The 23257-nt window shown below is 42.5% G+C and overlaps 1 protein-coding gene across 4 annotated transcripts in view; it reads right to left on the bottom strand.

Moving 5' to 3' along the window:
* LOC131886070 (EH domain-containing protein 3-like) overlaps window positions 1-23257 on the bottom strand; it is a 27125-nt gene continuing 3868 nt past the window's right edge. For 2 of the 4 annotated variants that reach the window (XM_059234298.1, XM_059234297.1), the window contains exons 3-9: window positions 17740-17833; window positions 16349-16403; window positions 6612-6799; window positions 4478-4690; window positions 4076-4393; window positions 3547-3744; window positions 1-247 (exon numbers count right to left, since the gene is read on the bottom strand). In XM_059234298.1, coding sequence (XP_059090281.1) covers window positions 194-247; window positions 3547-3744; window positions 4076-4393; window positions 4478-4690; window positions 6612-6799; window positions 16349-16403; window positions 17740-17833 — 1120 coding nt within the window. In that variant the 3' untranslated portion in view covers window positions 1-193. The remainder of the gene's footprint in view (window positions 248-3546; window positions 3745-4075; window positions 4394-4477; window positions 4691-6611; window positions 6800-16348; window positions 16404-17739; window positions 17834-23257) is intronic. The other 2 variants (XM_059234300.1, XM_059234299.1) reach the window with 1 other exon arrangement.

Genomic DNA, 23257 nt, shown 5'->3' with positions numbered 1-23257 from the left:
TATGTGATGTCTTTGTTTATTTCATTTTGTGGAAGAACATTGATCAATATTTATAAAAAAATATTCCTGGCAATCCATTGGCAAGCACATGGATACTGTCATAGCAATTGAGATTTCATTTAGGCACTTGTGATGTGGAGAGATTCACCGACATTCCTCATGGATCGCGTTGCTTACGAAGTAGTTGGCAGGCTTAGAGATCATGTTCCGAGACCATTTGTTGCAAGTACTCTTTATAGAGGGATTGCTGAAAATAAGGAACAAACGTTTGGATGAAAAGACTCACAAGAATGTGTTTTTAATCCAAAAACATGCCGGTACATAGATTAAGCGCAAACTATTACGTCGACAAAAGTTGCGTTTATAACGGGTAATCCGAAACTTTTTCCGAATGAAGTGAAGCTTGGGGATCTTTCAAGCTCGTCTGTCCGTCGTTCGTTCAGCTGCCGGCAGGTACTGCAGGCAAGTTAGCCGAGTGGGGAACTTTTTTGGGAACAAGTTCCATTTGGTTCGTTCTATAAAGAGCCATCGTCCTTGACGTCTTCGTCGTACTTCTTCCCTCGAAGTAAGGTGACAAATAAATCCGAGGACATTTTACAGTTCTTTACGAGGAGAACGCCGCGAACAGAATGGAAATTGGTCACCGGCTCTTGGAAAGTCCCAGTCAAATTTCTCCTTCACTCTCAGAGAGAATCTCGTTAGTGGAGCCGTATGTCAACGGCTTTTTCTCGTCTCGATCAAGGATAAAATTGGAAATCATGTTTACTACTCAATACTCAACTCGAGAGGCTCAGACGTGAAAGGTACAGATAAATCAACCCAGAAATCAATTGGAAGATGAGGGCAAAAAGAAAACTTGGCCAAAAGGCTTTTTCAATGCTCACTTGGCCCACCTCTGCCAGTGAAATGGAGCTTCATCCGAGATGAAGAACGTGTTGACCGGAACTCCCCTCAATGTTACTCGTCGATGAGCGTCAATAAATCGAAGAAGAACCCTTTGAGAATGAAGCACCACTACACCGCCTCGCCAAGGAACACTCAATCCCAAGTCCTGACATTGTGGCTCCAGCTACAACAGTCTCCTCAGAAAGCTCTGCCTCAGCTCAGGCCCTTAAATCAATGTTCCGGATAAGGTACAAAGCGCGCTAAAAGCTTTGACACGGAGCTAATAATAACAACAACAATCTATTAGGAAGGGGAAATGTTCCCCTTTCAGGTTATTAGGTCCAGGTTTCATCTATAGGTACAGGCGGTAACACCTTCCGGAAGGTCATTCAACTTCCATAATACCAACAAACACCATCCTCTTGGTCTTCATCGGTAATGATCATATCTTTGCGATTCCACTTTTGAAAACGTCAACTTTTCCTTGGCAAGCCTTTGGAACAGAAAAGAGTGCTAAAAATCTATTTGGGGAAGAGAAATGAGATTGATTTGGCACGACCTTGAGAATTCAGTCATGACACAGACTTTTGGCATCGGGAAAAGGGTTTTAACATTTTGACTTCTCCCAATCTCCCGAGCCTGGCGGCTGACGGTGGTTCCCTTGTGGTTTCATGGACCACTTTTTGGCATAAGGCCGTTTCAGGTGGCCCTTTTAGACTGGTCTTTGGGGAGACCAGAGACGGCTTTTTTGCAGTGCTGGTTCACTTGAAACCTTCGAGTTTAGGAACATGAAACAAGAATTACTGGCGATATAGAATTATTTATTATAGCACGGCCAGTGTCCTTTCGCCCTTTAACCTTTATGAACCTAATCTTATCCTTTCGCAGAGCCATCGATGCGATCTTCTTGGGAGGAGCTCCCGAGGTCAAAAGCCAACCGGACCAATGGATGATTGATTGCCTGTCACAAGCAGCACTGATTTACCTACATAACAAATTAGTCCGTTAACAAAACCACTCGCGGACATTTTTCATTCTCGACCGGTCAAGAACAACTGAACAAGACTCATGGACGTCCTGCCGTTGACATTTGGCCATTGCTTTTTTCAGTTATGAATTATGGTCTGTCGGCGACAAACTTGCGCCGATAAGTTATTACTCCAAAATAGCCCATAAAGGCAATCGTACAATTCATCTTGCCGAAGAATTGCACGTTTCATGGACAAAAAGTAAACGTATAATCGGTAAATTGCTTTCCGCCATGATTTAATCCACCATGCTGAAGTTGCTGTAGAGCATGGTGGTGTTCAAGGTAATGATTGGATATATTCGGGCGTATTGTAAGAAGCCCAGAACCTGAATCGTGCTTCCACTTGAAGTGATCCTAAAACCAGAAACCACCCACCCTATCGATGTAGTATGTACTACTAGCTAACAACGACGTGACGAACTGTGCTCCCATTGAAGCCACTGTCGTCTCAAGGTACTCTGGTCAGGCTCTCTCTCAATGGCTTAACATTAGTTGGAATTGGTCGCAATGGACGGACCACAAGCACACAGAACACACAGAACACAGAGAAGCCCCTAGTCGTCCTTTTATCTCAACTGAATTGCCGTCTGGCTCGTCTCTGCAATTCACATGGAATATGAGTTCAAAGAGATTTGCCAAATTCTTTGCTCGGGGATCCCCTCAATTCGGTTTTCGCCTTCGCCGATGTAGGTGAATAGACACAACGATGTCCGTACCAAGTTAAGTATGTAAGGCTTACTTCAGCCTGCCCAAGGCCGTCAACAAGGCAGGAGAAATAGTGCTTGTCGCACATCAAAGGATCCTTTGTGAGCTGGGATCGCCGCTTCAAGTCCAACTTTCGTATATCCCACCGTATGGCCTCGAATATAGGCAAGCTCCCCACCTCAAAGAGCCAATACTAGTTTTGGTCTTTTTCGTATCGGCAAAAACTTGGGATAAATATTTGGTTTCCCGATACCAGTTTGGATATTGGAATGTCTAATCTGGCAATTGACAAGAGAGACTTTCTTGGCGACACGGGACTCTCTCTCCCAATCATTCAGTCGGAGATATTCGACTTGCCCTTCAGACTTTTTTTATGATTGGACCTTGATTAAACCCTGGCTTTCATCCTCTGCTTTGGGGGTCCCAAAGCTTCCTTTTCAGTTTCTAGAGACCTTTTTCCTCCTACCACAAAAAGCGTTCCTTCAGTAACTTCAGCGAAGACAAAATGAAAAAAAAGGACATAAATCTTGCTCGTGTGACGGTGGCCCCTTCATCCATGCTGAACCTAATGAGATGGAATTATTCAAATCTTATTTCCAAGCCCACATCAACCCTCGAGCTCAAAGGCATTGTTGCGGGTGGATCCCATTACCGCAGTGTAATTAAATGCCCCAAGCAACTTGGATAGCTATCCCAACACCAAATGCCATGAACAATGAACACGTGCCACAAAGAACATAGAAAAAAAAACACCGACGATGAAGACACGGAAGGGCTTCCAGGCTCGCCTCGCTCGGTTTATTCCTAGCTGGGGTTGAGGTGATTGTGGGTGCCCTTCAAGAAAATCTACTATTTGCTCTCTCTCTCTTTCTCTCTCTCTCTCTCTCAAAGTTGCCGTGGTCCTGGGACCGATTGCATGCACTTACTTTCTTGTCCTTCACCACAGTCCTCACGTAAGTCTGTTGTTCAAGAAGTTTCTTCTTGTGCTTCCGGGACATGGTAGCCTTTGATCGGGACAGAAATTTGGCCGCACCAAGCAGGATTAAGGTCAGCAAGGCCAGAGTGAGAAGCGCGTAGAAGTGATACTCCTGAGGGATGCTATCCCAAAAGCCACGAATGGGGGACTGAAATAACAAAAACACAAAAACCGTTCTCAATTCTTGAACCAAAAAAAGTAGCGCCCAGAATGCCCAGAATTAACATAATACCCCATGAATATGAAAGTAGGAAGAAAACGGGTGTACTTCAAGGAGGAGAAGCGAGCAATTAACACAAATGGAAATTTACATCCTCCAGTGACAAAAAAGGTTGCTTTCTTTTTTCGTTGTACGACCGAAACTTGTTGTTTCGTTCTCTCAACTTCTTTGAGTCGAGTCAGTGTGCCACCACACCCACCCTTAAGTGCATTACCGTGATTTCAGGTGGCCTTTCCAAAGTTGGTTGGGTAATAATTACCAGATAGAGTTTCAGCGACTCCATTCCCTCTAGCCCGAGGAGGTCCTTGAGCATCTTTTGAGGGAAACTCGTCGCCAAAAGATTGACCAACAAGGCCAGAGGCAGGGTCAAACCCAAAAAGAACAAAAGGATTCCTTTGGTGCCAGCCCGAAGGTTGTGTGAACGAGCCTCGTTGTCTCGGGCGATTTTTGAGTCCACCAAGTCACCAATCTCGTCGCAATCCTTCTCCAACTGATTCAGTGTATTCTGGATCGTTTGGGTGATGGTCTTTTCGATGTCCTTGCATACATCCTCGATTTGGTTCACGCAACGACTCGGCTGAAACGTTTGACATGTCTCTTAGATGAGCTTTTCTTCAACTTGAATTGCTATCCAAGATTCCGGAGAGCATCAGGGACTCACCTTGTCGGGGTTGGGAATGAATATGGTAGGCATCTCGAATCCGGTCCGGTTCAAGGTGGGTCTTTTGCAGAGCTCCTGTACGATTTGCATCATAACTCTCTGTCGATCGGATTCATGTCCGGCTTCGTCCGCTTTGGAAAGGTAGAATCTCATACGTTCGGAATGCTTCGCACTCAAGGATTCCACAATGTTTAAGGTTCGCTTGCAAAGGGCCTAAGGTCAAACAGAACGAACGAGTCAAATGAAAGAATAGGCGCGCTAAGGAATACAACAAAAAATCCAGTCCTGTTCAGTTTAGTTAGTTTTCTTCGAAATCCTGCAGAGTGGCAGAATCTAACTTTCAACGATGATATGCTACTTATGGCGCTTCAGCCATGAATACATGTCCTTATGACATCTTAGGAGCTATCTTGCGACTTCTTGGTGATATACCGTAGGCATTAGGAAAAGGATTAGTTAACAATTTCAGACGAAGATAATTACCTGTATTTAATTTCATCAGAGACTACCTTACCATACATAACTGATCCGTATTAGTGGCTCAACGAAGCCATGCCCTGGAATAACATTTAAATCAAGTAATCCGAGAAAACGGATGTGTCCAGAGCAAAGTAAAAGTATGGGTAGATTTTTAAAAATAAATAGAATTGGACATATTACCCAAAAATCTGCCATGCGTGTGAAAAATACAATTTTAATTTCTAATTCGAATTGAAGCACCTCGGCCGTTCTTAGGGCGTATTCTACATGTTCAAAGTTTGCTTACAATGAGCCTCAAGTAAACGAGAACGCATAAGGTGAAGACAAAGGGGCCAGTGTGGCCCATTTTCTCCACATTGAAAGCAGCAAAGGAACACGTAAGGCTTAACGTTTTCGTTTTTTTTGCAAAGCTACATACATGATTATGTTAAGCTAATCAATATGGTTCTATGGGCACACAGCGTTTGACTTGATTAATGCAAGCAAATAATAAGAACCTCCGTCAAGACAACTTCTCCATGAAGCTGTTCAATTACCTTAAAAAGAAGTACCATGCATACTAAATCTAGATAAATACCATTTTGGGTATTGATATCATCCGTCAAAAGGGATGATGATTTCTTTGCCTTGAATTCCAGATTCACCATGATCTAGCCCAAATCGGAGTTGCACTAAGTCTTTTTCTATCAGTCTTGCTTAGATAGCTCCAATGTTCCCAGTGTTCTCAATGGTTCCTTTTAGGCTCCTGGAACTCATACTTGTCGGCTGGAAGTTGCAGTGAGCTTTCGCTCACATCTTCTCGTTTCCTCATTTCTTCCATCTCGAAAGATTTCCTACCTTTTAAATGTTCTCATCTTTCCCCTACTTGGAAGCGACTGCGGATTGCCATTGGACTGATATGCAAATCTGGGCGGATCTGGCATCCCCTCGGCTACACATCAACCTCATTGGTACCGTAACATTGGAACATCTTGGCACAATGAAGTTCCACTTGGACCATTCAATTTGGTCAAAATCTCAGGCTCATAATTCTTCGAGAGCACTCCCATTGGAGCTCAAAGCGGTTCCGAAACGAGTGCATCGCTTATCTGACATTAGTAGAGTAGACCTTTGCTCTGAAGTATCTATCTGGCTGGTTGGTGGCTTGTACCCTGGACCGATTGGAGTAACGAGCCACGAATTCCAGTCAAGGTAGAGAAGGCAAAGGGGCGAGCGAGCGAGCCAGTGTGCCAGTGAGCCAGTGAGCACTGGATAAATGAGTTGGAAACGGAATAGAAATGGGCTCAGCAATTTGCCGTTGGAGAACGTGGCTAGAATACGAAGAATTGTAGCTCTCAAATCTTTGAAGAGAAGGATCAACTTGGTTCGTTCTCCAACAACAAGTCAGATCCACTCACCACCTAAGTTGAAGTCTTACATCGAGTATGACTTGAAAATTATCAAATGTTTTTTTTTTTTATCTCGAGTGGTTCGGCTCACTTCAAGTGCACGGGTCTCTTTTCCTTTTCACGAAACATTGTCGAACCAAGCACATAGTTTTGTATTCTCTCGATATTACTCCTCATCTCTTGTCATGGAATTCTACCCAAAATCCGAATTTTTCTGCCGTCACCATGAATCAGGTCTACTCGAATGGGCATAGTGTCATACAAACCTGTCCAATGGGATCAAAGAACACAAAGATCATGTCCACCAGGTCCCCCAACCAAAGAATGGCCTCATTCACATCGAAAGGATAGTTCATATCCCCATCCACAAGTCCGGGTGTGTCAACAAACGTGACCAGCGGAAACTTTTTCTCCTTGGAAGTGGACACTTCTGTTTGCAAGTAGTCAACCACACCTGGAACAAGAGCCACACAAAGAGTTAGACGGGACATGAGACACATGTTGGGTCTCCCGTGGTGCATCTCCCAACCATGAACATCGACCACAACAAAGGAACCGCAAATTACTATTAGCAGCAAGGTTTTACCTTCTTATGAAAAAGGATAGGTTCATTTGATTTTCTCTTTTTTCAAAAAGATAGGGTAGGCTTTTGCATTACATTTGTTGTCAATCAACACATAAGAATGTTCTTGTCGTCGAAGTGTGTGGGAAATATTCTCATTTCATGTAAGTGTCTTTCATCTTCACACTCCTGTTAGTATAGCTATTATTTCAGGTTTGACGTTAACCGAAACCTGTCAACGACCAAAAGGTAAGAAATACGAACATGAACTATCTCTTAAATGGTTTAAAATGATATTGTTTTGTTGTAACAAAAACGTGAAGTAGGAGGGATGACTTTCAAACAGACTCCCGTTCTTGAGAAATCCTCATCTACGAAAAGCATTGATTAATAAGACTCGTTCCCAACGACCCAATACACTATTTACCTAAAAGCACGTACGCACAATGGTGCTAGACATTTGAACATTCCTACTCTTGCACGAACACATGTGACAGTGACAAATGCAACCCTGGAGAACAGACCATTTTAGCATTTTCACGCGAGACTCGTGTCAGGATGAAACTAGCAGTCATTCTTCATCTTCAAACAAGTTCCACCATATATTATGCACATGTTCCAACCATGAACCTCTCTAATATGGACGGGGATGCTAGGATTGAGAGAACAATCATTTTGGTTGGAAGCTATTGAAAGAATTGTGTCTGTCTTCAAATGAGATTGACCACACGTAGGTTAATGCAAATGCGTACTTTAGTTTTGGTTCGATGGAACAACCGGAACAAAAGCAATTCCTTTTCAAAGCGCAGCACCTAAGTTTTCATAGGATAAATGATTTAACCCGCTGGTAACAATGGGCTAAGCTCATTCATTCTCTGTATAGTTGTGTAGATTCGATTGAGCTGAAAATTAGAATACATTGTCGTAACGACTTGGGGTCAGTCTCATTTGAAGCCGGTTAGGTTCCGCAATGTGAATTCTCGAACCTAGCATCCCCGTCCATCCATACTCTAGTTGTTCACTTTTGAACCCATTGACGGATTCGTAGTTTCAATTGAACCAACTCGGCATCCTTCAATCATTCTCGGGCCAATGACATTAAAAACTCCCTAAAAAAGACTTTGAAAAAATCCGGATGTTTTATGAATGAATGATGCTGATATTCCTATTGAATGATTTTTTGGAAGCTCTTGGTATATGATAGAAGTAGAGTAATTTCTAACCACAAATACACGGTCAAGATGGTTCCTCGGACTAAATAGAAAGTGGCAGTCGTGCATTGAAAATGTGAAACAATCGTTCGTTTCTGGCTGGCATTAACCGCTAACCTTCGATAATACTGTAGAGTGAGTAGAGTGGAAAGCGAACGTAAATCAACAGCTGGTTTGACATGTCCAACTACGGAGAAGCTACGAGCATGAAGGAGAAATTGATGAACGAAAAAAAAGTGCATCAGACTGAACCAATATTTGTCTCGGCTTTTTTTATTGAACAATGAGAATACAGACACAACAGTGACCGTTAACAATGACCCTCATTACAACAGCAATAACATATCATTTTTCATACATGTCGAGTGAGGACTGCGAAGCCCTCTGTTTGCAGTGGTCGAGAAGCTGGCGAAGCTCGCCAACAAAACAGGCCTTGGAAAAAAAACCTACTAGATCCGTGCTGTTCAGATGAATTCTTGATCTATTTTGCGGACACTTCACGATGGAAAATTTACAATTATTTTTACAGTTTTGGATCCAAATGAGATCTGATCCAGTTTTGAGTTAGAGCACTCGGATCTATCCGGCTAGCCCTTGATTAGAGGATTGATCTTTAATTTTGGTCAAAAATTTGTCCAAGTCTGATTTGAAAGATGCTACCGGGTCAACAGTGCCTACGTATTTCCTTCGAATATTAGAGGAAAGCAAATTAAACAATGAAGGAGCCCGAGAAAGAAGAGAAGTGGACTTCATTGTGTGAACTAGCCTGGATTCTCGAGGGCTTGAAGGTGCTCTTAAGACGCACGTTAAGCCTCTACGGTGGCTACAATTGACCCTAACAAACTTGGCTTGGGACAAAGTTCATGGATGCTTTCAAAGGCGTTCAAGTACCAGAACTATTCATACCTTCTAGTTCTGTGAATACTGCACAATTTCAACCTTTCTAGCCCCTCACAATACGATAGGTCTCTTATTCATTCATTTTATCACCAACAGACTTTCAAGTTGAAGGTTTAAAAAAACCATATCTGGGTATGACCTCACATCACATGTTTTTGGGTTGTTGTTTTATCTTTCCAAGTGTGATTGAGTCGCTCAGGCATGCCAATAATTAATTCATTTTTACTAGCTCGAGTAAAATTCCTTGATTATGAGAGGAGCTGTGGCTCTGGTGATGTCAAACCACAGTCACAACTGATATGAGAGCCGTGTCAGTAAACAGATAGGTACATGTTGTTTTATCTGCTATGAATCTGCAAACAAATGGCAACACTTTTCATGCGTCGTGACAAAAGAGCGTTGCTCGGAGATGTCCGTTGTTTCATCAAGATTAACGGGATTAAGAGGCACGAGTCGCACAATTCGACTAATTGTTTCACCCAAGACTAGACTAGCTGGGGTGACCTCGGTTATGATATAACTAAATATGACATTTAGAGCATCGTACGTTTACAGTATCCATTTCTCATCGAACGAAGACGCACAAAAACGAAACAATGAATTGTTGCTCGAGCGACAAAAGGAGCAAAAAGATTGAGTCGACGTTGCGGAAATCGCAGAGGAAGAAGAAAAGTGCATGATGAATGAACGAAGATTTGAGCAAACTTTTTCCTTTCGCCAGGAGAGACAAGAGAAAGCGAAAGTTTTGGGTATATGTACAACAGAATAGAGATGTGCATCGGATCCGAACACGATATAATTCGGATTCGGATCCGGCTCGGAATCGGTATTTGGTCAAATTCGATTTGAGTGATTGGAAATTCGGTTTCAATTGGATTCGAACGGATCCGAAACTCAATCCGAGCTTTCAAGGTAAGCTAAATTGATGCAGCCTCGTTTTCGAAAAGGAATTCTAGCGAATGTACGTGGCAAGTCCAAGAATATTGGAGTTACAAAGAGTAAACAGAAGTTTCAGTCTAACAACCATCAGCATGAATGTAAGGTTAAGTACGCACACATACACTTCACCTCAACATTCAGATAAGAATATAGAGATTGAATGGTTTGAGGTCTTACAGGTTATCTAGATCATTCTAGAGAGTCAAAATTAAAGTACCTTAATCTGCTGTATCATCCTGATTAAAAAATCCTCATCATCATTTCAATGGGTAGGCAATTTTCCAACAAAGAACGACGTCCACAGGGTGAGCCATTTAAACCTGCCGCCACTTTGAAGCTCCATAACTCGTGCTTGTTTCATCAAAGGTGAAAAAGGTAATTTTTGGGAAGTTAACAAGTCTCATTGAGTAAAGATATCAAAATATCAAAAAATGTCGCCTCCCGCTCGATTCTCCTTCAAAGAACTATTAGAAGAATGTCCAGTCTCATTTTGAAGCCACGCTGAAAGGAATATTTCGAGTTAGTAAAAAGATCAGAAATCTCGAAATTTCCCTTTCAGCGTGGCTTCAAAATGAGACTGGACATTCTTCTAATAGTTCTTTGAAGGAGAATTCAGCTGGAGGCGACAATTTTTTATATATAAACTCACAAGGAGTATAGCTTACTTCACTAAAACTACCATTTTCCCCTTTGACGAACTATTCACGAGTTATGGAGCTTCAAAGCGGCGGCAGATTTAAATAGCCTAACCTGTAATGCAAGTGCATTAAGACATTTTCCGACCCAAAAAAGACAAGCTCAAAACAAATATTCAAGTAGCAAGCGTGATTAATCAGATGTGCTTAAAAAAAAGAGACAATCAAAGTGAGGTCCAATCACGGCTCAAAAATATTAGTTAAATTTTTCTATTTTGTCGCACTACTCCGACCAAACTTAGGCTGAGCGTTGAAAGATAATTTCTAAATTCACTAGGAACATCACAGGAATGAGAGAGCTCTCGTATTGGGAGAGACTGAAAAAGTTGGGACTGTACAGTATTCAAAGAAGGTACGAAAGGCATCTGATACTGTACGGTTTCAAAAGTATCCATGAGCTTTGTCCCAACCCAGGATTTAGGGTCAATTCTAGTGACCTGTAGAAGGTTAATGTGCGTTTTGAGAGCACCTTCAAGCCCTCGAGAATCCAGGCTAGTCCGAGCAATGAAGTCCACATCTCTTCTATCTCGGGCTCCTTCATTGTTCAATTTACTGCCCTCTAATATTCGTACGGAATACGTAGGCCTTGTTGATCTGGTTGCACCTTTCAAGTCAGACTTGGACAAATCTTTACATAGCTTTCCAGATCAACCCTACATTCAAGGACCAACTTGTTTTGTCAACTCAAATTCGTTGATAGACCAAATATCATAAAAAGATTGAAAGGTAATAAATAGACGAATTATAACTTTTCATTTTAATATTATTGGGGATTACATTCCCTGTAGCGGTTAGAAAAGCCCGTGAAAAACCAAACAAAAAAAAAGGAAAAAATCCTTTTGGTTGAAAATGTTTGGTCATGGGCCGGATTGGGTAATAAAAAAAGCTCATTTTTTGCGGAATCCCTCACAACTACTGAGAATGAAACATTCAGTTGTTAAATACGAAAAAAATGTATTCCTTTATAATATTCGAGGGGAGAAAATTGAACAATGGAGGAGCCCGAGAAAGAGGCTAGGTGGACTGCATTGTTGGGTTAAGTAAACACAATCTCGGAGGATTCGGATCGGATTGAGCGAAATTTTTCGGATCGAATTCTAATTACAAAAATACAGTTTGGATCGGGTTAGGAAACCCTGATCTACCGTATAGCGGCTCCAATTCAGATCCCTTGGGTTGTCATGAGTCACCCTTAATGTCCTGATACATTCAGCCTATGCAAGGAGAAAGCAAATGGAGGCAAACGAGTCCACACATCAGTTCGCTGTATTGTGCCAAATCATACTCTGTTTGTTACTCTCATGGGAGAAAACCCCGACATATTTTTCCGGCAATTTTAGTGTAATTTCTACCCACACCCATGAACCACAGGAAAATGGACGTGGATGCTAAGGTCTAGAATCAACCTTTTGGATGCAAATGAACGATTGCATTTTCCTTCAATTGAGACTGGACCCAAGTCGTCGTAATCACGCATTTCAAAAGTCAGCTCAATCGAACGGCAGGGTCCAAATTTATGCCCTCTCCAAATATAGTACATACAAGGATTCAAAATGATCGATTGAGTCCTCTTCTGGTATTCAATTACCACTAAAGGGCTAGGCTGTGCCACTCATTCTCTGGAAAGTTATATACTGAGCTTTGAGAGGGGGTAACTTTTGATCGTACCGTTCGATTGGGGTGAAAATTGATGCACGTGGGCTTAGGAACCTAGATCCAGTCTCATGTCAAAAAGAACATCATATGTTGATTCGATTCCGAGATACCGTTTATCAGCCCAAGCGTTCCCGAGAGAGAGCAGAGACCAGGCAAAAACCACCATAACCACGCGAATTCTACTGCGCCTATCTGAAGATCGAAAACGAACTGTCTCCAAGTTACTCAAATCCCAATTGGAAGAGACAACCATTTTCATCAAAAGAACTTTCCGAAGTTTGCACTGTTCCTGATTTTTCTCCCTCGTATGTTCCACATTCCTGGCGTTACCCTGGGTTCAAACAAAGTTCCTCTCAAAGAAGAAGAAAAACAAGGTTACGCAGTCTCCCAGATCTTTGAAGAAGATCCAACCATCCAAGTTTCTTTCACCCAAAAAGGGAACGAAAGAACAAGTAAGAAAAAGTTCCCGAGAATCATAGGAATTTGGATGGGGACAACGACCGATTGCGGATGGACTGTGGCGAAAGCAATGGAATGTGTCGACAATTTACGATCTGAATTTGAAATGTTCCATCTTCTTGGTTCTGTCTGTAGACACCAAAAGCAGTTTGTTTCTCTTCAAACCCCACATAATTCAGAGCTGTACTTGAAACGAAAGATGAGCAGGGCGGAAATTAACGACTCAAATGTTTTGACGTCATGCAATTTATGGGACCTCTTTATGAAGAAAAGACATTCTTTCCGACTGTTTTATTCTTCGGATACTTTTATTTGCGAGAGTCAAAAAGTTTTCGTCTTAAGGCGATAGAGAATTCTGGCAAACTAATACTGATGGGATCAAACACATGTTCCAAATAAGTCACGTGGGCTTGCGGAACTGGGGTTACCAATTTACTTTTTAATGGCATTTGATACCGCTAGCGGCATATCGGAAACTCGTTCGTAGGCTAGCCTCCAATTGTAACCTCGGTTTTACTTTCGTCAAAAACTTGAGATATATAGTATTGGAGCTTGTCCTGTTCCAATTTTGTAACCTCCCGTGCCTTATTTGTAAAATTGCTTGGTTCCTCCTCGGTACAAACTTGTCCTATTATCTGGAGGATCAACTTCAAAATGAGCACGAATTCTTCCAAGAAACGACACTGACAAACAAAAACTTTCTGTCTTGCTTGACGACAAGATGAACCCCCCCAAAAGACGAGCATCATCTCTTTTACTGGAAGTATTAGGATTGAGGAAAATCGAGGGCTTCGATCGATCCCTCTCAAAGCACACAGGCTATCGAACGATACCCAAGTTGCTCATTTTTACGAATCTCTTACTCGATGATATGGGATTGCTTTGTCAAAGACATTGATATTTATGTATGCTATCCAGACCTATTAAACAGTGTCTTCCTAAAGTGGGATAGTTTAAAATGCTGCCACCACAGACTGTCGCTTCATTGAGCTAACCGCTATGGCAATCAACAAGGTGCCAAAAGGTATTTTCAACCAAAAAAAAAAAAAAGAATCTTTCCGCTTTCAAATTGAGGTAAGGAAGTTCCGTATGCCATCCAAACTCGACCAATGGTAGTTGGGCAATGGCGAATGGCACACAGTCGCTCTCAAAGTCGAAATGACATCATGAAAATACAATTTGAAAGGGATTCAAAGGGATCATCACAAAGTCGACCACCACCACCACCACCACCACTACCATCACCATGAAGGCGACGTGGATCGAGATTGTCGCATGAGAATGGCTTTCACTGGGGGATGGATGGTTTCCCCTGCGAGTGAGATGCGGGCGATGGTTGTTTGTCTGATGGAGCTCAGCCCTTCACTGGGCAGCTAGCAACCATAGATTCACGCTAGCCAATCCCTTTGAAAAGCTGGGCTGCCAAAGACGGCTGAACGTCGGTCTTCAATCCATGTGAGGGGCGGGCGGCTAGGGCAGATGCAGGAGGTGCGGGTGAGATTTGAATTTGCAAGGAAAATGGCTTGTGTTATTGAATCTCAATAAACCCCTTCGATGTGATTGGCTCTGTTGGGCTTGTCGAACCAAAATTCGATAACACAAACGATCCTCCTTACACATATACGAAATGGCGTGAACTTGCATTCACACGCTCTTCAATCTGTGGATGGATGGAAGTCTGGACGATGATGTTCTTGACTTGACACTGACTCCTGGAGGCCACAACGGATTCGTATTTAAGGACAAAACACTCTCTTATCAAAGTGCAGCCCAGAAGACACTTGACACAAGAGGGGAGTTTCTTCTGAATCACCATGGTTGTTGGCATCTTGGCCGTTTTCTTGGGCCACTTCTTCTCTTTCGTCGCCGCCCCCTTCATCCTCATCAGCCAAGTCATCCAATTCATTATCACTGTCGTTTCCAACACGAATCTGCTTCCGACCGTTTCACCACGGCACTTGTCTGTAATCACAGTTTTGGCTCCGCTTTAGCAGCCTCCGTCAGTTGACATTTGTTCAAATGCGAAAACTGCTAAATGGAGACAATCAAGTTCCAGGCTGACACTCAAGTATTTTGGATTTCCTAAGCATCACGTACGCACGCACCCACACCCACACCATCACGCACAAAATACCCGACACACACACACACACATGTGAACCACGTTACTTAGTTTCACTTGATAAAGGCGAAGAGGATGGACGATGAGCACTGAGTGCGAATATGTACGGAGTGTGTGCAATGGAAGTAATGAACACTCAGGTTGATTAAAGCTCAACAAGTTCCTGTTAGGGAGAATGATGGAACTTATTCTTTGTATGGTTACAAAAGTCGTTCAAAACTTTAAGGTTATTATTAATCTGACCTTTTTTTTTATCCAATAATGTATGAAAAGCATTTATTTTTGTGAGAACACTATGCTCCGCTTTTCCTCGCACGGGGACATTGGTTATGGCATTGAACTTCGTTGGTATTTGAAACCATTCGGTGGTTTGTGGCCAGAGGGCCTCGCCGTAACTCGCTTCAACGTTGTTCAAATTCCTGACACAAATTATTGGTGCGGTTTCTTCACGGTTGTTAATTTCAGCAAAACCGCGTCTTCAATGGCTTTTCTGTCCCGAAAGCACGTAACATTTTTCCACTCCTCAGTGATCGTGTTTAATTGTGCATTCACAATTAATGGCAAAATAAGTTTGCTTCCATTAGGCAGGCAAAAAAAACCATTTGGGTGGCTTCCAAGCATCATTGGCTTTTTCTCAAACCTGGCCAGATTTATATTCACAAGGATTCTCTCCCTATTTCTATTCGGAACGGAAGCTAAGTAGTAGATTTCGACGTCATTCGGTAAGCCAGTTCCAAAAGCGAGGTGTAAACTCCAATTTGAAATGGCAGATGGTTTTTGTTTCTCGTAATGGAACATGATTTAATATCGGTCATCACAAGAAAAAACCCTGACGAGGACCGCTCAACCTACTTCAAAGCACCAAACCAAGGTGATTTATACTCAATCATAAATGGGCATTAAAATTGATAGGGAGCCCACCAATCGAAATTAAATCCGCATTCCCGGTTGTCTTTTACCATAATGGTCATTGAGAGCCGTTACTCTTCTCCTCCAATCAACACTACGTACTACATAAGTGTTGTCGACTATGATACTTCAAGGTGGACAGAACAACATAAACAGAATAAATACACCATTAACCCATGCACCCATCATTAGGCGAGATCAAACATCCAATAGAACCTCAGTCATGAAACTATCTCATCATGGCTAACTTGAGGCCAGTCAAAATTATTTCCATTCAATTTGAATGACTGTCTTTCCCAACTCGTGGACACGGGCAATTACCATGAAGGACACGATCTGGTGCCAATCGAGCAGCACAAAACGCAGTGCTTGAAATGACATAGATTTACTCGCACCACCATTACCACCACTACTACAAGTACTACTACTTGCCCCTACTAGAACTAGTACTAGTACTACTACCGTTCATTAAGGGACGAAACGCTCACGATCGCACGCAGTTATTTCACCCTGGAAGCGATCGATATGCTACAATGTATACAATGCTTACCAGGGAAATCGAGGAGTGGTTGAAAGTGTGGATAGAGGTGAAGAGTGGCATTGCCCTGAAATACAAAGGATAAGCATCATGACCATGGAAATCATCATTATTTCTGTCCACTCACAATCCAAGTGAGAAACGTTCTCAGAAACAGATTGTGGGAGGATGGGGCGGGAGGGGAAAAATGGACGGCTAGGGTAACAAAAAGCGAACGGCATTTGCCAATTGACATCGGGAATAGCGCTTACGGAGCCGGTTCTCGTGTGTATCCGAAGGCTTGGAACTACCAGTCTAGCCTTGAACCGAGGATAAACGGCTCAATGACGAGCGGCAGAAACCCTGTGGAAACAGTTTCTCATCATCATCATCACCAGCATCGTTCTCGTTTCGGTGATGTCGTTGTTGCACTCAGTCATACGTACATTGCTTACTTAGCCACCTGGGTGAAATTGATTCTTCTCACGCCGCAAAATGCGAAAGCCGCCGAGAATTACAACCATTAAATGGTTTGACTAGCACTTCGCCGTTTCAGAAGAAGAAAAAAAAACAACTTGAACGAGACCAGAGGAAAAAAGGACCGTTGCATTGAAACTAAAACAAAGCTCCCATATCCCCCACAATCCTGCGCTTATCGCGCTTACCACAGCCACCATGTTCTTTGGGCTTAGTTCAAGCTGGTACCCAGGAATGTAATGCTCACTTTCTTCACCACCCGTGGAAAGTTAATAAGCCACTAAAAGTTCTTTTTGATTGGGCCATTTTCTTTCCTTAGCCCAATGGGCCTCTATTTCGGGCCACTTAAGGGAAGGTGTCTAAAAACGTCTAATAAAAAACCTGATCATGAGCAAGGACTTTCTACTTCATCTCAGCTTCCCCCTTCCTCTCCTGACTCTTATGGATGCGGTCCGACCGTATGTTCTGGGCAGTTCTCTTCCCTCCTTCGCTTGGTCCATTTCACTTTATTTAATGAATCCCCTGTCTTTCGAAAATGAACAGTACAGTTCTAAGTCAAAAGAGTCCAAAAGTGTCGAGAGCTTCTTAACAAGTTCACAAAAGCGACAAAGCGCCGGTTCAAGAACCTAGTCTTTTTCACGTATCAGTATTGCACACAAAGGCACCATTCCCTTGGCCGTCCAGCCAACTGTTGTGTCGCCTGTCATTTCATATACTATATCACTTATTATGCATGGTGGCAAAAGTGTTCATCTCCGACAAGACACGAATTACGTACGGACCGTGTTTCATGGGAGCCCCGGTGATGACGATGATGACCATGATGCTAGTAATGGTGATCATGATGATTCAAAGCTATTTCCTCCCGACACCGCTTTTTGTTCGTCTGTCAAAGCGATTTCTCCTGGTTAGACCCTTGCTTCATGGGCGTTGTTGTACGAACTCACCGTGAGAGATTCCCTTCTGCGTCCGCTGGTGACAAAGGAAAAGCCTTGGGTTTCAATGGCCACACCAGTGCGTTGAACATGTTCCTCGATGTACCTAAAAGGCCAAGAGCAAGAAGAGTCAAAACCCACTCACTCACTACTCATTGGTATGCGGGACAGGGAGGAAGAGGAGAAGCAGGGGCAGAAGGAGAAGGAAAAGGAAAAAGAAGAAAAGAAAGAACCCAAGAGCAGGCGAATCCAGTCTGACCATCTGGAAGTTGGGTACGAAGGCCACTGCTGGGCGTCCCCCTATTAGGGCACTCCTGTCACTAATGTATGGAACAAGTTCGCTAATATATCTTAGAGAATCGAGCCAGGTTGGCCATCTACTACGTAGGAACGTTTTTACGTACGCAGTTGGTGCGTGAGGTGGAAGCAATTGGTATTCAAGTCATCTGGCCGGGAACAGTGAACTTCCGACCAACACCATATGCGTCCATTAAAAGGGGGAAAGTGCAGAAGGTCTGATCAATCCAGATTCAGGCCATCTCGCAAGTCCAAGTGTTGGACTGTGAAAATGGGAACTCTTCGCATCACTTCATACATGATGTCTTTCGGAGAGGCCTATAAATCTCGAAAAATGATGGCCCGGCTTCCTGTCTTGAACATGCCTGAGGCTATTGAATATGTACTTCAAGGCCGTGCGTGAACAACGCTAGACGAGGCATTAGATGAAGCAATCACACATCTATCACAAGTGTAACTACCCACAGCTGGTTTTTGTTGGATGTCATTCAGAACACGGTGATGATCCCATGATTTGGCTCGACGATTACCTCAGACTCGTTGGCCTCCAAGGTTCGCGGACTATCTATTTGGTTGAAAGTTTTCCATCCAGCCGACCAGATTCGTCAGCGCCGAGATTCATTTGCAAAATAACTTGAACAAGCTCCAATCTCAAGTTCTTGCCTCGGAAAGTGCCAATTCACCTCACAAAACAAGATTCCCCCTCATCCAGATTAGAAAACAAAACAATGCTCGCCAAGCACTAATCCCGCACAATTGTTATTCACATCTCTCTTAAGAAAATTATCATTTCCCAAACGCCAAGAGCCAGGGTTGAAGGCATGTGCGGCAATCACCTTTCTAAAAATAAGACCTCAAAGGAAGCAAACAATTCTTGCCTGAGAATCAAGATAAGTGAACATCGACATTTAGAGACGATCGAGTCGACGATCGACTTTAAGAACTAATGGCATGGCCATTAAACTGGAGGGATGCCAATAGTATAAGACGACTCGTCGGAGAAGCGAGCAACTTCAACATCAAAAAGGTGGGAGTAGTAGGGGGTTAGGTCGGTACCTTCCGCAATGCTTGCTTAAATGGTGACAAGTTGGGCAACGACGTCGGAGGGAAATACGAAAACTTTCCACTATCAACAACACCTTCAGGCCACAAACTTGGAGAGGGGGAAAAACAGGCGATTGTGGTCGCAGCAAAAAGCATCTCGAGGTCTTCCATCTCCCGTGCAATGCTGTTCTACAATATCGAGATCCAACATGGTTTACTGTCATCCAACTCGGGACCAAGCCAGCCTCTCCACAAAAAGCCAACACACAATTTGGTCCAAGAATGCTCGATCCAAGTCAATATTTGGGCATGTGAGCCCAAAGAATCTCCTCCGAATGGCATTTCTTGCTCCTCGCCTCCGAAATGGAATACGATCTGCCTCCAACCAAACCCAATGGACCCTCGTCCAATCTTGGGAGATCGTTTGAAAGTCAAAACAAGTGCTTACCGCAATTGGATGGAGCAAATTGTATGATGAGACAACAGGCTGATTGAGGAACCACCAAAATGAGACTGAAAGTTGTCCGTGATTCGGCTCCACGTCTGACAGAATGCCTACCCTAGCCTGCCATTTGTGTACGTATGTGCGCGTCGAACCAACCGAGACCAAGACAAAAAAAGAGGCACACAAGTAAAGTGTACATTGTACGTACGTACGTACGTACGTACGTGCGTGCGTACACTCACTCAATGATGTGAACACCGCCACCTTCAGTCCATTTACCTCGCGGATTGTACCACATGTGTCCATAACAAACGGACCATCGAGCGAAAAGAAAGACGGAAAGAAAGACGATTCAGAACAGCGTCGGAAAAACCGCTGGACGTATGATGTCCCTTTGCTCGTCGATCCTCGCTTACTGTTTATGCTCAACTATTTCAACAACTTCAAAACGAGTGGACGTCTTCTTCCTTCCCCTCTGCTCTTTCCACCCCAATTCTCATCCAACTCGTGGCAAAACAAACGTGAAGAAGTGGCGGGGGTAAGAAGAATTGGAGGCCGTGGCTCAGACTCGATGGTACGGCGACCAAACTACACACCTAAGAGATCTGCGGAAATCGATCTTGCGTGCTTGAGGACAAGATTGATTCGTTATCCGCTTCGATCGGATGTCTTGGCAGACATGCCAAGACTGGGACAAATTGAACGTGTCCCATGTTATGACTGTGCATGCTCAAGAAAACCACCCGCCACCCTCCCTGAGCGCTAAAAGTGCTAATGAGAAAATGTTCAGGCCTAATGGTAGCAGGTACGACAGTAAAGTTGGTACTTGGAAGGCCCTAGGAGGGCATTGCTGACTGATTGCTATGTAGGTATTTGGTGAAAACAGTTCATCACGATTGGTGGCCACATTTGGGAAATGCCATTCGTGCTTCCAAATGCATGCAGGATCTAGGAGGATGCACATTGTAATCTTTCCCATGCACCCACCCAGCCACCCACCACGGCCACTCCAGTTCCATGAAGGAAAATTTCAGTCCAGTTATAAACACACACCATCACACACACACACACATATATATACATAGCATTTACAGTAAGGCTATTATGAACTCAATCTCATTGGCCTGGATGGACTTCCAAACATGGATAGAAGTGGCTCTTTAGCGATCGAAATTTGAATTCAAGGAGCTCAAGACAGTTGGTGGACATACTTTACAGTTTTAATGGACAATGAACGGGGCCTTTCATCCAGAATGCGCGGTTTGGTTTTTTAATGCGATGCATTGATAAGCTTTCGAACACGTCAAAAGGCAAGATCAATCAATAGGTATTTCGGAAATCAAGAACGGAAATCGTTTTTTGGGGGGGTGACCAAGGGATCCTCTATCTTTCATGGCACACATTTGATTGTAAATTTGAACAACAGGCCATCATCATCAAAAAAGCGTTATGTTAAAAGTTCAGGGAGAGATAAAATCAAGTACTTGCGAGAGAAGATGCGGACATTTCTTGAATACGTTCAGTTTCATTCCATTTCACCAACTTATGTCATGGATCGTGATACTTGGGATCTATTGGATAACTTCTGTCTGGATGATATTAATTTAATTAATGTCACCGCCCGAATAAAACAGCTCATAAGACGGTAATCAGTTAAAGTCATGAGTCAATCAATGATCAAATTGCCCTTAGCTTCATTTTTTGGCAAAATATAATGGCGCAATTGTCAAAGGGGAGAGCCTCATATTTGCCAGAACTTAGTTTTGAAGAGCCAACAAAATCAAGACCTCTCAAACTTCTTTTGTGACATGCTGATCGGTTGCAGTGAATCTTCATATCCTTAGACATATTTGAAGCCAGTTTTGGCATAGTAAATATATGAAGTATTTTTTTGTCCAATACTTTGAATTGCGGCCTAGGCGAAGAGAACTATATAAGTAGAGTATAGGCCTTAAAGACAACAAAAACAACTTTTTAATGGACGTCGAAAGTATTTAGTTTTTTCTAAGTACTATTGAATTCATGAAAACATCTTTTAAACAATAAACTGCTTTTGTGAATTCAAAAGGTTCATTTTTCAGCCCAATTTTATCAAACGTGTTTTCAAAACAATTAGTTTTTTGTTTTTAATATACTTGGACCAAAATGGCATTCATATCTTTATGTCCATAACGTCAATGTCCTTCAGTTTAGTGTTCAATGTCTCTTAAACCGCGCCCCACAGGACTGGTAAGGTCAGCGTCCAAACGTGTTGGGAATCAGACCTTTTTGGAGCCGATATCCGGACATAATTTGTCCTCCTCCTTGGTCAAGGACTTGTCACCACCTTATTCATCTTAGTTCGACATGCCTTCGAAAAATTGCCGGTCACTCCCAACCGAATTCCGTCAACAGCCCCAGTTGACAAGGAATCCAGTTCAATTTGGCCCACCAACTCTTTTGCCGTAACCAACTGTCAGTAGATCTTTTTGAGTTTAAATCAGTGTCGCAAATATCTCGTCCATTTTACTTGCGTAAAGCCATAATATTGGAATGCGTGTGATATGAAAAGATGCAAAAGAGGGCGACTTGCAGGCATCGTTATCAAGGCAGGAGTCATCTCCACAAACGACGTGGGTTCAAATCCCACTCTCATTAAATTATAATCTATTGCCATTTCCAGGATTTCCGCAACGTCGAATTCATAATTAGTATTGAACTATTCCTATTTTTTTTGCCAGCCATCTTTTTGTTTGTTGTTGTTTTGTTTGTTTTTGTTTTGCGGACTTTGTGAGCGCTAGTGGGAATGGAACTCCTTGCAATTAAAGATGAAAAAAACAACTTTTCAATATACTGAACTTTTTATTCACATATCATCTGATCGACCAACGAATTCGAGTTGCCGGATCTGGCTAGCCTCTTGAATATGAAATTTTCGATGTTTGTTTATGACTTTTTCAACGTTGTTCGTTGTTTGCTGTTTTTATTGCGGTTATCTTAATGCACTCTGTTTTGCCTCATTTGATCCCAAGCTTGAAATTATCAACTTCCTAGTCGCACAACTTGAGTGGAGCATAATAATAATGGTGAAGTATAATTACTTTCAATTAGTGTATATATCAACCCTCAAATCCTCGTCGACACAAAAAGCTAACGTAATGCAAATTGGCAAATAATTATTGCAAAATGTGGTAAGTTTGAAAATCCAACTGTCAGATTTATCATTGTAATATCTTAAAGACTTGACTGGCTCGTGAAGCTTTTCATGTTGAAGAGAAACCGATTGGCAATTTCATATCCTGAATAAGTTTCAACGATTTTAGGCTTTAAAGAAATAAATAGGAAAATGAAAGAACATCATTTATTTCCATGCCATAGAAGCAGTACATCGGTCTATTTTACTGCAAAGAAAACAGCAACTAGAGGCCTTGTTAAATGAGTAAATCGCTTTATCGGAAATTATAACTACAGTGCACTCGATGTATTTCATATTTTCGACAATCACGAAAATGAACATAAAACAAACAAAAGTGAAGGTCCACTTTTCAGTTCTTCAAATGTTCAAAGCACGCTATACTAATTGGCCGAAAAGCACACACTCCTTGGCGTTCCATTGAATGCGCACTTTCATTTGTGAAACGCATATGCAAATCGAAAGTGAAGAAGAAGAATGACTCCAAAAGAGCGCTTCCAGCCTAAATACATTAATTTGGACAATGCCTTGCATTCTCAATAATCATGCAAAAAACAGAAATGCATCCATAT

Source organism: Tigriopus californicus, chromosome 9 (assembly GCF_007210705.1).
Source record: "Tigriopus californicus strain San Diego chromosome 9, Tcal_SD_v2.1, whole genome shotgun sequence".
NCBI classification, from domain to species: domain Eukaryota; kingdom Metazoa; phylum Arthropoda; class Copepoda; order Harpacticoida; family Harpacticidae; genus Tigriopus; species Tigriopus californicus.
Note: the sequence above shows the minus strand (reverse complement) of the source record. Positions and strands in the feature narration are given on the sequence as shown.